Source organism: Plectrocnemia conspersa, unplaced genomic scaffold (assembly GCF_051122295.1).
Source record: "Plectrocnemia conspersa isolate PC_06_02 unplaced genomic scaffold, ASM5112229v1 ptg000011l, whole genome shotgun sequence".
In the NCBI taxonomy this organism is placed as follows: Eukaryota; Metazoa; Arthropoda; class Insecta; order Trichoptera; family Polycentropodidae; genus Plectrocnemia; species Plectrocnemia conspersa.
Window position 1 is genome coordinate 7,440,792 of NW_028277175.1, and position 18,825 is coordinate 7,459,616.

At 29.2% G+C, this 18,825-nt stretch overlaps 1 protein-coding gene and 2 non-coding genes across 4 annotated transcripts in view; 1 reads left to right on the top strand and 2 right to left on the bottom strand.

Moving 5' to 3' along the window:
• Window positions 1-18,436, bottom strand: part of RunxA (RUNX family transcription factor Runt related A) — a 71,692-nt gene extending 53,256 nt beyond the window's left edge. The window contains exons 1-2 of one of the 2 annotated variants that reach the window (XM_088196865.1): window positions 18,243-18,436; window positions 9,168-9,780 (exon numbers count right to left, since the gene is read on the bottom strand). In XM_088196865.1, the coding sequence (XP_088052991.1) occupies window positions 9,168-9,609 (442 nt within the window). In that variant the 5' untranslated portion in view covers window positions 9,610-9,780; window positions 18,243-18,436. Of the gene's footprint in view, window positions 1-9,167; window positions 9,932-18,242 lie in introns of both variants that reach the window. The other variant, XM_088196863.1, reaches the window with a different exon arrangement.
• Window positions 6-77, top strand: TRNAE-UUC (transfer RNA glutamic acid (anticodon UUC)). Its single transcript has one exon. It is a non-coding gene; the product is annotated as a tRNA-Glu (tRNA).
• TRNAW-CCA (transfer RNA tryptophan (anticodon CCA)) lies at window positions 6,468-6,539 on the bottom strand. Its single transcript has one exon. It is a non-coding gene; the product is annotated as a tRNA-Trp (tRNA).
• Window positions 18,437-18,825: the final 389 nt, after the last annotated feature.

Genomic DNA, 18,825 nt, shown 5'->3' on the forward strand with positions numbered 1-18,825 from the left:
CATAATCCCATATGGTCTAGTGGCTAGGATACTCGGCTTTCACCCGAGAGGCTCGGGTTCGATTCCCGGTATGGGAGGATTATTTTTTAAATTAATAAATGGCAAAATTGAGGGATAAGAAAATAAACTTGCATACCTATTGAATTTGATTATATTTATTATCGGAGAGTATATCAACTTGATAAAATAGTTTTCGTGGGTGACACAAGTAAGACGCCTCTGATGGTGGTAATTAAATGTTTAAAAGCGTTGATAAAGTTCAAGGTTCACAGTAAAGACATTTTTGATCAACATCGGAATGTCAGCATTTGGGCAAACGGGAAATTACTCCTCATACCAGCCGTACAAAATTTGAGTTGAAGTTATGTCTGATTGACTTTTGATTAACCAAGAGAACTTTTAAATCCGTATTTTGCGTACTTTTTGTAATATTGTAATAATAAACTATTTTAATTTAAATTGTCATGACAATGAGCTGTAATTATTAAGCTATTTCATTTAAATTTATTCAGTTTGAGGATGGTGTTATGGCTGCAAAAATGAAAGCAAATCCTACTCAAACTATCTATTAACTAGACGAGAAATTAAATCAGTCTGATTCAACCGTGCTTAGACACATTAAAGAGATTGGGAAGGCTTGGAAACAAAATGTATATGTTTTACACGAATTAAGCCAAGAAATAAATCAGCACTTTTGCTCAAAACCTAAGAGCTACTGAATCTTAAAGCTGAGTCACTTTTTCTCGATCATCTGATAACAGGAGATGAGAAACAGTGTTGTACGTCAACAATCGTCGTAAAAAACCTTGTTTATTAAAAGATCAGGTAGCAAAACCTACTTTCGAAGCCAGAGCTCACTGTAAAAAAAGTTATTATATATGTATGGTTGAATTGCAAAAAAATTATTCATTATGAAACTCTTAAACCTTGACAATAATAACAGCTGAATTTTTTGCACGAAAAATAAAAAAAGGCTGGAAGATTTATTCCATTTCTTTCGATCGATGTAACACTTCCTGGACGAAGAAAATCGGAATATTTAGAATCAAAGATAAAATAAAAAAAATTCCGATAGGTGTGAGAAGGTTAAGTCTTTAAAAAAAATATATTTTGAATCATTAAAATTGAAACAAACACTTGAAAGTGATTTTTGTGTTTCATTAAAAAAAAGTCAATGATTTATGTAAAATTTTATAAATTATTAGTATGATTTTTTAATAATTAAAAAATGCTAGAAGAAGCGAATTTTTTAACTGTATTAAAGTAAGATTGTTCCTATAACATTTATTAAGCTAGTAGTTTATATTAGTTTATAGTAGCATGTGTTACTATAAAATAAACATTTAATGTTTTTTTACTTTAGAATAGTTTAAGTTACAATATAACTATATTTTTTAGTATCTTTAATTATTAAAGCACTAAAAAAATAAATTATACAATGTCTTCATTGGTCATATAAAAATAAAACAAATCTAGTTATAATATATTAATATCAAGAACCTAATCTAGTCTATAACTTAGTTCATAATTATATAATAGATTTGAAATTTTTTATTAACGGAGAAAAAAATGGTTATACTATATATAAAAAAAATCTTTGTGGAAACAACAATTATAATTAAACTGTTTTGTAATAAACGGAATTCAAATATTTAGTTTTAAAAATACAAAATAAAAAACATAGTATCGATATTTTTATGTTACAATTGCCTGTATAACATATATCTTTAAAGCCGGGAAACGAATATATGCGTCATTCATTATTCGTTACTATACATTCCCAGTATTTTTTTAAAAAACTAGCTATTGCTTGACACAATAAACAGCAATTCAATAAACACGTTTGTTTTCAACCTATATTATTATAAAATTCAACAACTAACACACTTTTTAAAAGAATATTGTGAATTATTCCAAAATATTTTCAGATCAATAAAAAATCATATAGTAAATTAAATACGACTTGTACCAATTAGGACTTTTAATTCTATAATATATTTAAACTATTATAATATTGCAATTATCATGAGATTAATATCTAAATAAATTATATTTTGTAAATTCACATGAAAATAGTTTTTCGACAATTCGATAAATAATTAATTTAATTCAAGAAATAAAATTTTTAAGCAGTTAAATATCTGTATAACAAAAGACGTTTATATGCGTTTTCGGGCGTTAATATGACATTATTTTTTTTTAAATCAAATGACAAGAATCTAAATGCAATAAAAATAAAATTTTGTGAACTTGAAAAAAATAATAGTAATTATTTGCATATTCGCTAAACCTTCAGTGTTTCTTTACTCATATTGATACCTGTAGCTATCAAGTGTTAGATGAGAAAGCGCTTTTAATATTATACTTTGAATGATACAAAAATAAATGTTTTATCCTTTATAAATTAATAAATCATTAAAAAGGCACTCATTTTGTGATATTTTTTATCTCTTATATATACATATGTAGTATATACAATTAAATACAATATTAAAATACCATATACTAAAAAAACATGAGCTTGCATATTTTTTCTAATAATTATATGCATTCCAAATAGTCCAATACAACACCTTTTTAAATCAATCAATTATATCAACTTCTGCTAATTATTGAGTTAACTTATTATCATGGCGAAAATGTTATTGTATATTGCTTTTAATAGTAGTTTTATATCAAAAATATATATATTTAATGTTTTGTAAAAAAAATATTTTCACATGTAAAAATTTTATTGGGCCCAAAATTGGTCAGATTGGTAATGAAGCGATAACATACAACACATCGGCCATCCCCAGTCGAACGATCGCCCATAAGTGATGTGTATTTAATAAGGTATCTTGACGATGTCGCGCGTGACAAGCGTCCAGGGCCGCATCGGGCGTATGTAATCAATAGTAATTGAGTGTGTCGAATTGTCGGGGGAGACTGCAATATAATCCGGTGACAGGTGTCAGACGCACGTGACGCGCAAATCGATGTCACTAGTCCGAAAGACACACTCGAACCGCAAATTGCTACGGCCATGGTATCTAGAATAGATGATCGTATCGAAAAAGTTTCGGAAAGATAGCGAAACCCCATTTGGAAGACACCGATCCACTTTGGAAACTTTTCCGGGACACTTACTTAAAAGTAAGTTCGAGCGAAACTTTTACACGAGTAGTGCTAACTGCTTTCCGCTCTCTTAACGAAAAAGGGGGAACTCGTCTCAAATACGTCTTTGAAACTTAATTCAACGAAATTAAATGTCTCGGTGGTGGAAAAGTGATAGTTAATGATGCAGGAGATTGAATAGATTCGATAGTATTGCCAAGTATCATAATACATATACGTAATTAGACTTACGTACCAGTTTATTTTATTAATTAATTGCTGTGTCTTACACTGAGTTATTTTATTCAATTATAACTTAATTTTTCTGTTAAAAATTGTGGCACAAATAATTTTCGACTAAAATATCAAAGTACTATGCTCTATTTGCGTTAACACAGTCAGTACGAGAGCTATCCATTTCATCATTATTCATAATTAAGAAAGAGATGGCATATTTGGGTTTACGCCTCTACCTAAATCAGGTTTGAAAATTATTTTTAGATTGTAACATAATTTCCTTTAATGTGTATTTTGATTAAATTATATTAATTTGAAAGAGACACGTTACAAAAAATCATATTGTGAAACATAGCGTAAACCTTATAGTAGTAAAGTACTAGTAAAAACATATAAATAGCTTAGGTAGTGAGACACCAGATCAATAATAAAATCTCTGACTTGACTTTTCAGTTGTCACTTAGCACACAAATAAAACTGTGAAGCTGCTGTTGCAAGATGATAACGCCTCTCAATGAATGTACTATTATCGAGCAGCGATTGTATGATTTTTTGATCAATAAATTCTGACAGAAAAAAAGATTTTTTTGTTTTCGCAGTCTGCTTACAATGGGTTCCGCATGCGCTAACGCCATCGCCAGCGCAATATGGCAATGCGCAGGTGTCAACGTACCTTTATCGAGTTGGCGCCTGCGCGTTGTCATGTTACTACTTTGCGCAGCAGCAAACGCAATTCTCCATTAAGCTCGAGGCGATTTAGAACTACCCACAAAATACAAACAGTGGCGTCACATTCATGTGACTGTTGTGCCCGACCTTTCATCGGTCGATTTAAGTGGCTACCCCTCCTCTCCCTCTGATCGACCTCAGAGTTTATGAAGACTTGCGGGTCGATCGGCGGGGCACCTGTCCAGGTAGGGGCGAAACCGCGACGCCGGGTCCGGCTGCGGGTAACCGTCGGCCGCCACCGCAGATGGGAAGTTGGCGCCGCCGCACCGGAAGGTGGCCAAACCTCTAACTATCGGCCGACCCGACCGACTTGTCCTCGCACCGCACTTGCGGCTCATTTTTGACCGCCGGACCAAGTAAACACGCGCCCACCAGCCCCGCAAACTATCGATTCGTTTTTCCCGCGATGGCCGCGGCCCGGCGCGCGAGTGCCGTTCCGGTCCTGCCCGTGGATCATGCGGTACGGGTACCGGCTGACCGGTAATACCATTCCGAAGCTCCATAGTCTAAAATTACAAGAATTTACAACTTTATATGACGCGTTTTATGCCACTTTTCATTTTTACCGGTCGTTCACACTATAACGGACACGAAACGGTTTTACGATTTTTTGGCTGTTCAACAAAATTTCGTCAACTTAGAGATCATAAGAAAAATTCACTTCTCGGAAGTCAAGAATTTATTTTCGCTCCTCTACTAGATTTGCCTACACTCCTCTACTTTTGAGTCGTCTATATGGCCATCCGAGTCGTTGCATTATAATATACTTTATGACGTCGGACACCTGATACAAATCAACGTTTATTCGAATAGACAAAGAAGCATCATCGCAACTAGACTCGAAAATATTCCTCAAAACTATTTGCACGAAAACCTGCATGAATTATTTTATGTTTTAAAGGGACATGCTCTTTTTCAGCTTTAGTATTCTTAGCAATTTAAGCTGTAGCAATGTATAATGATTTTATTTTGTAGTGCATATTTTTTACCATTACTTCCCCCCAACTCTTAAAGTCTCTTTAAATTGATTGGTATTACTAAAGACCATAAATAATATCGCGACGGTTCTCTCGACGGCTGATATTGCTCGCGATAGCCCAGGTAGGAGGTACTGCCTAGCATATCCAAGCGAAAGTCCAACTTGGTAACGAGATGACAGTAGCATGATATCAAAGTATTGGCTTCTGGTTTTTGAGCGAACGAAAAAATCAAATATAATTGTCATCGACCTAATTGCCACACAATCACATTAACACAGACACAAATGCCGCGTCCAGGGCAAATGAACAATTCATGAATATCATGAATACTGACCCACCGCAAGAATGTGTATATATAACAAGGTCAAGGAATAGATCGGTAGTTACGGAAAATTCCTGACCATCCATGACTGGAGCATTTATAGCCGAAATATAGAAAAGTAAATCGCAATGTATATATTTAATTGAATATGCATATTGCCAAGTTTGCGAAGCTGCTCGGCTTCGTTATGCGGAGCGCGTGTTACTTGAATAATTTATTGGCGATTTGCGTTTATAATTTTTTTTTTTTTTTTATTTAGCCGTTATACAAATAAGAACTTTATTCAATACTTTATGTTGCTTTTTTAAAGAATATGTTTTACTTTTATTACAAACTGCTTTGTATTTTTTTCTATTTCCAAAGTAAAGTTTATGTATTAGAAAGTTTTTATCATAGCAATTTAAATTATTAAAATATTTTTAAAATAGGATATTTTATTTTAAAACAAAATGAAAAAATCTAAAGCAGTTTTAAATAAAAGTAATTAATTAAGTCAACAAAAAATAATAATTCAAGTCTTATGTAACTAAGCTGAGTGGCGATCGATCAACTTTGTTTTTCTATTAAATTTCCATTATTATTGCATTTTTTGTGTTCAATATAGAAATATATAAAGTTATTATTTAATAAATATATATTTTTATCATTGGATTAGGAGTTGTATATTTAATAATAGTTTAATCTGTTTTTTATTGCACTTATTTTATTAAAAAATTACTTCCCGGAATCCCGGGATAAACAAGTATCTAATATGAGAATTTTTAGTACTTCTAAAAATATATGTGCAAAATTAAAAAAAAATGTATTTAATTTTTGGCAAAAAACATGTATTTAATTTTTTGCAAAAAAATGTATAAACTAGCGAAAATTTTAAAAATTATATACCGTCTTATACAAAAAAATAATACAGTGTGGAAAGCCGAATAAAACTCCGAATAATAATTCCATCTAAAAATAAAATAAATCGCCATTGTAAAACGAATTTTATTTAAATATAATTAATATTTAAATTTTATTTTTTCAACATAAAATTAAATGTCAATTTTATTTGTTTATTTATGAGGTTACTATTTTAAAAATATAATAAAAAAAAAAGAATCGATTGACCCCGACGTGATTTGAACACGCAACCTTCTGATCTGGAGTCAGACGCGCTACCGTTGCGCCACGGAGTCTTGTAGGAACGTAAGTACTATTTTTCGAAGACTGTGCATAATCTTTATGATAGTGATTAACTTTACAATTATATGACCTCGAATATTTTGCAACATAAACACTAATACCTGCTACTTGCTTAATTAATATACCAATGCCAATTAAAATATTCTTAATAATATTATTTTTATATTAAATTACTGTTTTTTTTAATTAATAATAATACAAATTAAAATATTATTTCTTTGACAAATACGAATATATTACTATACGCAAAATAAAATTTCGTTAGAAAGTTGTTACACAGTATCGAATGTAAGTTTGTATAATTTGTACATATGTTTTTTATTTGTTATTACAAATCTGATTTCCCTAAGCGTCATGATGACCAAAATACAACTCACACTTATTAGAAAAGGTGCGAAAAAATCTCAGATAATTGTACATACTTATTTTTATTACTACTATTTCACTGCTATTGTAATAGATATCACAGCATTCACTAAATCTAATGTTATCAATTTGTCTACTACTGAATTCTACATATAACTAACATTTTAATCAGCCAGTGAATTTACTCCAACATTTTAGATTTTGAAAAATCATTGGTAACATAATTTCTACAGAATATCATTGTGTCTAGCGATCAGCTCATCAGAACAATGCTTGTAAATTGTACAAATTTATTTCGAAAAACTTACGGTGGGCTACGTCTATTTTATAGTCGACATAAACATCCATCCGAGCAAGTAATTCGAATAACCATGGACTGTTTTCGGACAACGCATACTCTAATTGATAATTCACATCCGTAGGGACCTCGTACAGTGCGCACTGAAGAAATTGTTTCTGTTGTGCCATCGATTCGCCGTCGTGTATAGCAATTGGAGTTGTTTACATCCACTTAATGGAAGATTTTGCGATAAGATATTGGCTTACGAGCTCACAATATTTAGCTCGTGCAAGAATTGAAGGCGTTTGACGTACGTTCGGTGAATGGATCAAAACGAAATTGCTCTTGATCCTCATTTTCACCACAAAATTTTGTTCAGCGATGAGGCTCATTTTAGGTTGAATTGCTAAGTCAACAAGTAAGATTGACACATTTGGAGTGAAGAAAATTCACGTGCCATTATTGAGACGCCGTTACATCCACAAAAAGTCATTTTATGGGCTGGTATAATCATTGGTACATATTTTTCCAAAAATAATGCTGGCCAGAACGTTACATTTAATTGAGAGCGCTATAGATCCATGATAATAATTAAATGCCATTATAGTGGAAGAGCTTTGGTTTCAACAAGACGGCGCAATATGCCATTATTACAAATTATTTAAAGAAATGAGCAAATAATTTCGCGTAATGGACCTATGGCCTTCAATATCGTGATATTTAGCACCTTTGAATTATTTTATGTGGGGATATGTGAAGTCGCTAATGTACGCCGATAAGCCAGAAACGATGAACAACTTGGAAGCCAACATTCGTCGCGTTATTATCGATATACGACCCCAGCTGCTTGAAAAAGTAGTCGAAAATTTGACTTTCAGATTGTACTCATATGCCCGAAATTATATTTAAACACTAATGGTATGAAATTATCTTTCTAATGAAGCTAATTTTATGGCCATTAACACGATTTTTCATTTTAAAGTTCTATATCCCTAAAAAAGCTCCATTTAATTAGCAAGTTTTTTAGTATTTGACTATTTTACGATTTTTTTAATGATTTTCATATTAAAACTATCCGATATAAATTTACCTTTATTTGTATTTAATTTTATTATCATATGAACCGTTGACTTTGAAAGTGAGGCAAGTCCATTTTGTTAAAAAAAGAGTTAGAGCTATATTTCATTAGAAATTATATTAAAATTTTTGTTTTTATAATATAAAAAACAGTGTATATTTTTTACTAGTAATTTATTTTGGTAAATGATATTAATTGTTTGTTGATTTTGAAAGTAAGACAAGTACAATCAAAATAAAATAATTTTAATAAAAATTGAAAAGCGTGCTATGTTAATTAGTTTTCATAGTTACGAGGAAACAAAATTATGATTTTTTTTTAAATCTTACAGACTAATGGTTTTACACAGAACTTTGCTAAGAGAATAATGCGACCGAAAAATTACAGGGGAACGTAAAGGACTTGCAGTTTTAAATATTATTTAGGTACCAAAGAAGCAAAATATTTAATATGCAAAAGATTTTTTTAGATACATTTAGTATATCTAAAGAAAGAGTGGACCGTCCTATCAATGCAACAAAATTTTGGAGATTTTCGTGGTAGAATGGAAGGTTCTTCTAGGAAAACCAATGAGGAGAAGTAAAACGCGTAAAGGAACACATTGAGGGTTTTCCTCAATCAGAAAGCCATTATACAAGGACTCACAATCCAAATAGAATGTATTTAAACTTTGAATTGAACATATTAAAAATGTACAATTTATACGTCCATAAATGTAAGGAAAATAACACAAGTTATGTTATCGAGAAAATTTATGTAATTTTTCCGATTCAAATAAACCGACAAACTATAATATATACATAGTTTAGACGCCATTTAGTATTATTTGTAAATAAAAAATGTTCCATAAACGTGGATAGATACTGATTTCAATAAAATAAAATTCACAACACTCACCTCTACCACTTCTGCCGACGAACCTCAGATCGTTAAACTTGGCCACTTGGTTCTTCATGACCGCCGTGCAATTTCTCAACTCGGCACAATAATTTTCATCATTTCCGGCTCTGACCGTCACTACAGTCCCGTCGCCCACGTCTCCCAGCGCCACCACCTTGAAGGCCACTGGAAGGGTCTTGTTGGACCTCCAGTGCGGCGGAAGCACCGTGCACACGAAGTGCGGACTGCCCGTCCTGACGAGTTCACCTGGGTGCTCCGAGAGGAAGTCGCCGAGGGTCCTCTCGGCCAGGATGTCCGAGGTCATCTTTGTGTAGGTTTCTTGGAGGAGGCTGGCGGCGCCGTCGGGGGTACCCGCGCCGGCGGCGCCGCTGCCCGTCGAGTTGTTATTGGTGGTCAAGTGCATCTTGCCGCCGGGCTTGGCTCTCTGGGTGGTGCACATAAGCGACGAAGGGGAGATCACGACTCTCCGCCGGGAACTATTCGAACGATCATCACAGCTTTGGGGCGAAGGAAGCTCGACTGGAGGCAGGTTTGATAAAACAAATCACTATCACGTCCGGGCGGACGTTCTTATTCACTTGTCATTGTTATTGTTATTCATTTGTTGAATCTGGCGTATAAAATAATATGTTTAAATTCTGGTTCAAAAAAATCACCGTAACGTTTTATTCACTAGATTTTAATTATTATAAAAAATATTTTAGAGTCATCTGTTTTTAATCGTTTTGTTGCTATGTTGCATGATTTTAATTTTTAAACATCTATAAGAAAAATACATTGTATTAAATACTTTTTTCTAAACTTAGTATTGACACAAAATTCGAATAAAAATTATGGATTTTTTCTAACGGCATCTTATGGTACAAGTTAAAACAAATTATTTTTAAATATGTACATAAATTAGGTTTAGATTAAAGAATGAGTAAATTTTAATTCATATTTTGTTAGAAACTGTTTTTTTTCATTTAAAATATAGAGATGAATTCGTGGAAGCATAAATAATAGGTATATATAAATATTGAATTTTCTCGCTGTGTGACGTTTCTTAGTAAAAAAGTGTCTTTAAATTTTTTCACAATGCGGCATGTTTTTTTAATTAAATAAAATATTAATATGTTATCTAAAAATGTAAAACAAAAATTCAGACTGTGTCAAAAAAAATTTTTTTATTAATAATTCTGAAGAATAATTTTTTTTCATTTTTAATTTTATTTATAACAATTCATAATTTTATTATTCTTCTTTAGCTATAAATATATTTAAAGTAACATAACATATTTTTTTAACAATATTTACTTAAATATTGATTTTATTTATAAGAATTTGATAGGAAAAAGTGTACATATTGAATATAATTAAGCATTCTGATTTCTCAATGTTTATTATTTTTAATTTGACAAATAATTACATATATTTTTTATTTGACAAATAAAAAAAAATATGTAATATATAGTTTGTGGTTATAATAATACAGATTATTATTGTAAATATCTCTATATTATTGATCATCGTTGAAAAGAGCAACTATAAAATAATGTTGATTTAATATATTTGACATGAAAACTCGAATGACTAGAAATTATCAATCTACTTCGATTGTAAGAGTAATTTAGAGTTTTCGTATTTATACCCAAATCGTAGAGAAAATTTCCAATAACATATGCTAACGAGAACAAGAACGTTAAAACGAGACTCAAATTCACCGACAGTCAAATTATAAGAGTCCCCATACATTTTTTCAATCTGCCGCTTTTCTACTTATTTGATTATTAATTTATTTATTAAATTACCAAAGCATAGATAAGGCTGATCAGAATAGTTAAGAAAGTTGTAAACAATTTTATGGCATTCAATTACTTCCGACCTCTATTTACAGCTTTCAAGAAAGCATGCATATTTTCAAATACCTTGCATCTCTTCTTAAAAATATTTGTATAAATTTAATTGTTAAATATTAATAAAAAATAAGAAAGAATTAAAATGTAGAGAAATCAGCAAACTTTTATTGAAATGAGAATTTTAAATTTCGTATTTATCTCGAAATATTCTTGAAAAATATTTTTTGAGAATAATCACTATATATAAAACACAATTTAAGATGAACATTATTAAATTATAAAATACAGAACCATTGATATTTTTAAATTCAGATTACTATAATTTTAAGAATCTTTAGGGATCCGATTATTTTGCAAAATTGCGCACACGAAAATTCCACAAAACGAAAATTCAGAATATATGCGATTGTTTGTTTGTTAAATTTATTTTATTATAATATATATATATATATATATATATATATATATAAACAAATAAATTATAGTAAATGTAAGTGTATCATACAAATGTAAATTACTTATATAATTGTAAAATATTTTTATAACATAATATTTTTAAATTAAAATCATATTAACATCATAGGTTCACATTGATAGGCTCATGAAATTATTGTGAATAAAATGATTTTTAATTACTAACTTATTACCTATCATCGAAAATACCCCATAAGCTGAATATCCTCATTTCAATTATTCCTTTTTGACAATCGTACAAATCGTCTTCCGTGTCTTATTACCCACACCAACCCTGTGAAAACTGCGTTTATACCCCGAATGCAATCACGCACCCGCCGAATGCACAGGCGTCTACTAGATGCTAGGGGTGGATGGTGGTGTAGGTATATCACGTCATAAAATCACCCCCTCGTGACGCGCCGTGAATGACAGACGGCGAGAGTGCACGTGGGACGCGTGCACGTGCACGTTGCTAGGAAACCGCTTCGCACTTGACACCGCTTCGCCGTCACGGCAAAAATGTAGCCCAGTGGCCTTGCCACACTTTTTTCGCTGAATGAAAAGTTTTCCACCCCCGGGTGGATGGGGTGGCGATTTTTACGCGACGCCGGGGGCTGGAAATGAGTGAAAAGGGGTGAATGGGAACATCAACAAACCGGCGCCGGCCGGCGAAAAAATCGGCCGACTTCGAATGGGGGTGGATTTTTTTAGTATTTATTTTCGGCGAAAACACGTGTTTGATCTATACAACCTTAATAATCGCGTTTGCGAGCTGTGTTTTGTTTATTTTGAATATGGCGGATTTATTGATGTGTGTAGGATTTTATGCTAAATGACTTTTATATTTCATGTTCAATATTGCCATTTTATGGTATAACAATACTCCAATTTACGTTTGTTTTAAATACAATATTAAAAAATACATAAGCCGTAATACAAATAAATAATATACCCAGTAAAAAGTCTTTCATAGAGCAATTTAATATCGGAAATATGTTTTTTATAGTTGTAAATATCAATAATATGTATTAGGAGTATTTGTACCATCATGTAAAAATGGGTCATTTAATGATTGAAATAAAACTTATGTTTTTAGCTGTAGAATAATCATCAAAAATTGTAATACTTGAGATTCTTCCAGTTAGGTATTGAATGACAATGAATGAGAAAAATACTCAAATTAACCTTAATATGTTGATTAGTTAAAGGTGTTTTTTTATAATACTAAAGATACAATTTAAAAAAATAACTTCATGGTCTTCTTTCTTAATAAAAAAAAAATATGAGGAACGAGTAGCATTAAAAAAAGTAAGTTTAAAAAATAAGACAGTCTTAGATATTCTTATTAGTAAATTATCTATTTTCATAATTTATAACCCTATAGAAAAATAAAAATTTGTATGTTTTGAATATTTTCTATATATTGCTATTTTTACAAAAAAATATAAAAACTATTAGGCGAAGAAAAAAACAGTTAAACAAACAGTTAATGCAAAAAAATTTTGTCGAAAACTTAATAAAAACAATAATAAATGTAATTTTCACCATAAACAAAATTTAAAATTTATTATTGCTCCGTACATATTATATTTATATTTTAGATAAAATATATATTAATTTGTCATTAAAAAAGTATTATCTTTATAAGCTATTCAAAGAAAAATCTAGTTTAACCTAAATAAATATTTTAAAGCCTTGCTTTTTAGTATTAATATTATTGAGTAAAGAATCAGTTAAATGGTTTATATATTCCTAATATTCTTTATCAGATAAGAAATACCTTCATATTATTATTTCTTTATAAAAAAATATAAAAATATATATAAAATTATAAATATATAATTTTACATACACAAAGGACTAAAAACTGTATCATGTATTTAAGTTTTCTCAACTATATTACTGGTGAGTTCTTATTTATTTTAACAATATATATAAAATATTGTGCAGCAATGAAAAATTATATATAAACCATCACCAAATAATGCTATATATAAACCATAAATAAACCATATATAAACCATCACCAAATAATGCTAAAAAAATTTTTGGTGGAACAAAAAATGCTTTAAACAACCTAGAAAAAATACGTTAATATAATAAATATCAATATAAGTACAAAAATTTTTTAATTTAAATTAAATATATTTATGGTATGTTTTTATAACATATATATTTTATAATGTATTTTAGAATTTATTTATATTTATCAATTCAAAGAAAATATATATTTTAGCTTAACTTTTAAGCCTAATTATTAAATATTTGTTTTTTTTACTATAAAAATTAAAGTAAAAAGTTTAATACTACAACTAGTTTTCAAAGTAAATGTTTTTAGAGAGCAAAGCAATATTGAGTGTCTTTTAAAATATGAAGAATTTAATTCAAGAAATATTTATGCCTAATAAATTTTATTAAATTTAAGAATTAACATTCTTGTGACCTTTATTTATCATAAAAAAATTAGATATAATATTTTAAGAACGAGTAATAGTCAAGATTCTTTTAGATAACAAAAAAGACTATTTATTTTAATTAAAAAAAACGGTTGTTTTATATTTTCTGTTATTTTTAAATATATTTTTTTGTATAATTTCATTTTTTTTATCTCTTTATATAATTAAAAATTGAGAAAAAATAATGAATATTTATATATACATTAAGTATAATTTGTAAACGATATTTTTTTAAATCAATAAATTAAATAAAAGTATACTTTTTTTTATTTATTTTTTATTTTTTCTATCAAATTTTTCTTCAGTTCATTAATTAATTTCTTGTACTTATTTTTTTTCTAATTTTAGTATTGTTTTCAATGAAACTTTTTGTAAGAAATGAGATTTTTATCGCAAATGATATTTAAAGCCAACTATAAATAAATATTTTTACTTATTGAGAAAACTTTTTAATTTGTGGGTTAGTTTCATTTATAAAATTATATTTATTCTTTTTTTAATTCAATAATCTTATATATTTTTTATATATTATTTGTTTATATATTTTAGTGCTGTTTTAAAAAACTATTTTGCAAGAAATAATATTCTTAGAGCCTGTGTATCATAATTATGGGAGAAAAATTACATGAATAACTAACTTTTACTCAAAAAAACTTAAGCAGTTGATATTTAAAACCTATCTATATAATAAATATTTTTATTTATATGGTTAAGTATTCGGGTTTTTTTAAGACAATATATGCAATACACAATTTAACCAAACTTTTACAGTAAAATTATATTATACAATTTATTTATTATTAAAACATAGTTTACATTCAAAATAATGTACTAATAATAAAAATATAATTTTAAAAACGTGCAAATTTTGTGAATAACGCAGTTTAATGTAACTTTATTATTTATATTTACTTCTAGCTACAATATTAATTATCTGTGGTTTACAATACATGACATTATAAATTATGTTTATTAGAATTGTTCTAGTAATATTAAGGTATTTATAATTTTGAAGAAAAATATTAGCAAATAATATTAGAATTGTAAAGATCTTATTATTATTTAAATATATTATATTTAACAATATTGTAAAAGTTTGATTTTAAGTTACAAAAAACCAATAATAGCACTATCAAAAAAATATTAAAATTACTTATAAACAATCTAAATTAAATCACCATTATTAAAAGTACATAATAAGACTCCCTGAATTTAAATATGACGTTTAACCAATTTAGAAAACATAAATAGGTTACGTTGGGTTAGAATTAGTACGTCATACAATAAATCTCCCACGGGAACTCTCCCCATCTTTATAACGATATATCAGGGAATGACAAGAGGGACTAAATATATACATAAACAACACAAAATTAGAAATTATTTCAATAAATTAAGTTCAACCGAAGCGATAAAAATAAAAACTATTATATAAGTCACGCCCTCAGTAAATGTCATGTTAATATTTAAACATTTTCTGTTAGGCTCTGTATTATATTCTCAAATATCCATTATTTTAATTTAAATTTGCTGAGATTAACTTCGTCTATAATACATTAAAGGCTTAGGCGTTATTGTTTCGGTCTCTCCGCAATGTTAAACTTTCCCTAAGACGCTTCAGAAAGGGGTGTGTTGTGCCTATACACGCCGGGGAATGGATCTTAAGCCCTACGATGGTGCAAATCCATTTTCGGTTCTGAAACACGCCATCGAGACACTTGTCTTGCGGAATTAAGCGACGACTGACTGCGAAACAATGAGGAGCTTTCGGCTAATCCACGAGCTCTTAGGCAGAAAGCTTATCCGCGGGATAATTTATCATGATTGACGTCGGCCGGCGGACAACTATATGTTATAACACTGCTTTTTTCTGAACACGCACTGTATTTACTCATTAACAAACAAGATCTATTTCTGTATTTTATGCTACTTTTAAAGACAGTAAAAAGCCCTTTGAGGCTGTTCCGACGCTCCATATTGAGACAACACTGAGTTTATAAACACGTTTTTATTGAACGATCTCTGGATATGTACTTGTATGTTTAAATGACAATGTTAAAATATTTAGAGTGAATCATTTAATAAAATTTTGGATAATTAAATAAATTACGAACAACACAATAAACAATTGTGCCCAAAGCGGATTACATAATCCAAAACATGCACTACCGATTATTAACTATTTGTTATTAACAAAGATACGCTTGCTCAAATAAAATAATATGCTTATTAATTAAAATGATTAGTTATTTAAATTTAAAATAAACAATTATGTTTAGAATACAATGAAACTAAATCATACTATTATTAAAAAATTTAGCATGTTGATATTTAAAAAAAAAAATATACACAATTTATACAATAATTTTAAAGAAAATTACTAGATTAATTTAATTTGATTTTAATAAGCATATAAATATTTAATTAATTATATTGAAATAAAAATGTAGTATTCAATGTATGTTATGTTATAATAGTTTAACCATATGTTAACCGTGCAATTAAATGGTACATTTAAAATTAACCTAGAAAAATACTAAATTAACGCAAAATTGGTATATTGCGACATTTCATGTAACGATCCTTAATAAATTAAATGTAGATACAAATGGAGCATTTAATATATATTTTATTATAATAATAATTTAATTATATCACTGTAGGTTAAGTGAGACATTTAAAAGTAGCCCAGTAAGACAAGTTTTAACCTAATTGCTTAGATAAATACAAATACAAGTAAATTTTGTAATATTCTTAATTGCAAAACGCTTAAATTAAATGATGCATCTAATGTTTGTTTTATTATAATAATTATTTAACTATATCACTTATAATTTAAACTGCGCATTTAAAAGTAACCCACAAGGACATTTTGTAATTTATTTGTTCAAATAAACACAAATGTTATTTATATTGCGTATTTTTATTTATTGCACTATAATAAATTATATTTAAATACAAATTGTGTGTTTAATGTATATTTTAATATAATAATAACTTTATTATATCACTTTTAATTCAAATTATACTTTTAAAAATTGCCAAATAAGACAATTTATAACTTATTTGCTGAAATAAACACAATTGAGCCAACATAAATATTGATATTTATATTGCGTATTTTAATTAATTGCACACTAATAAATTATATTTAGATACTAATGTGGCGCTTAATGTATTATATATTATAATAATAATTTAGTTATTATACTTTTGCATATTTTAAATTAGCCCAAAGGGACAATTTTAAATTAATTTGTTCAAATAAATACAATTGAGCTATTTACGTCATTTCATGTGATGAACTTAAATATTTTTATTTATATTGTGTAATTTTATTTAATGAACTTTAATAAATTATATTTAGATACAAATGAGGCATTTAATGTATGTTTTGGCATATTAATTATTTAGTTGCATCCTTGTAGTTTTAAATGGCGCATTTAAATGTAGCCCACTAGGACAATTTATAAGTAATCTGCTCAAATATTTAAAATTGAGCTAACACAAATATTGGTATATTATGCAATTTTATGTGATGAACTTTAATAAATTATTTTAAGCTACAAATGAGTCATTTAATGTATGTTTTGTTATAATAATATTTTAATTATATCACTGTTAATTTAAACTGCGCATTTAAATGTAGCCCAGTAGAACAATTTATAACTTATTTGCTCAAATAATTAAAATTGAACTAACACAAATATTAGTATATTATGCAACTTTATCTGATGAACTTTAATCAATAATTTTAAGTTACAAATGTATGTTTTGTTATAATATGAATTTAATTATATCACTGTTAGTATAAATTGCGCGTTTAAAAGTAGCCCAGTAAAACAATTTAAAATGTAATCGCTCAACTAAACACAATTGAACCAATTTAAAGATTGGCATGTTACGTCATTTCAATTTACTTGTACCACTAAAGCTTTTAAAACACATTTTAATGGTGGCACATTTAAATGTAGCCCAAAACACGACTTAATTAAATTATCACGATTAAATTAATTATAAAAATAGATAGTTTTCGCCCTTAAAATTGGCAAAGATCACTTTTATAAATTATGTATTCAAGCGTTATATTTTTAAGTACACGATAATTTAACAACACAGCTTAGGTTTAATTTTAAAATTATTTAATAGTATGAACACGATTGTGTCAATGTTGTAACAATCGACAAATTTCACTTTTGATGTCCGATTGGATATAGGATGCGGCCCGTTTGCACTGTTTTATTTTAAATCGAAATATGCTAGATTATTATGTTTATAGGCGATCGAGCCGATTTGTTCGCGTCGTTTTACTCGACAAGTACCGCGTTTTTTTGACGTTTCGGCGCACTTTTTGTTCGCGGGCCGCAGTTTCAGCTGAAGCGAGCGCGAGTGTCCGAGTGCGGGCGAAGACTGCGACCACCGCACCGCGAAAGCGATTTGTTGTCGCGGTCCGCGGGCCGTACGCGCGCACGAGGGCCGCAGAGGGCGATAGGTCCGCCCCCAGGACAGGGACGGACATACGACCTGCACGTGTGTTATCCGATAAAGGAATGCCCTCCCGCACCGCTCGCGCGCCCTCTTTAACCCTTTCGGTTGTGCGGCCCAAGATATCGCTGAGCTTCCCGGTTAGTTCGTAGTTCGAGACCAGGCAATTTAGACTTGAGTCAAAAGGGGGGTGATTTTCTTTGAAAGGGCTACTTTTAAATGCGCCACTTGTAGTTTGCATGAAACACGACTACTGCGTTCAAATAGTTTTAATTTCCACACTAAAATAGAATTTTATTTATAAAAACTGACCACTTAAGTTAAGTTTTGCAATACAACAGATGCTGATTGTTACTCTGATGAAATTATACGTATGTCAAAAATACGTATAAAAACATATTTACAATATAAATAATAAAT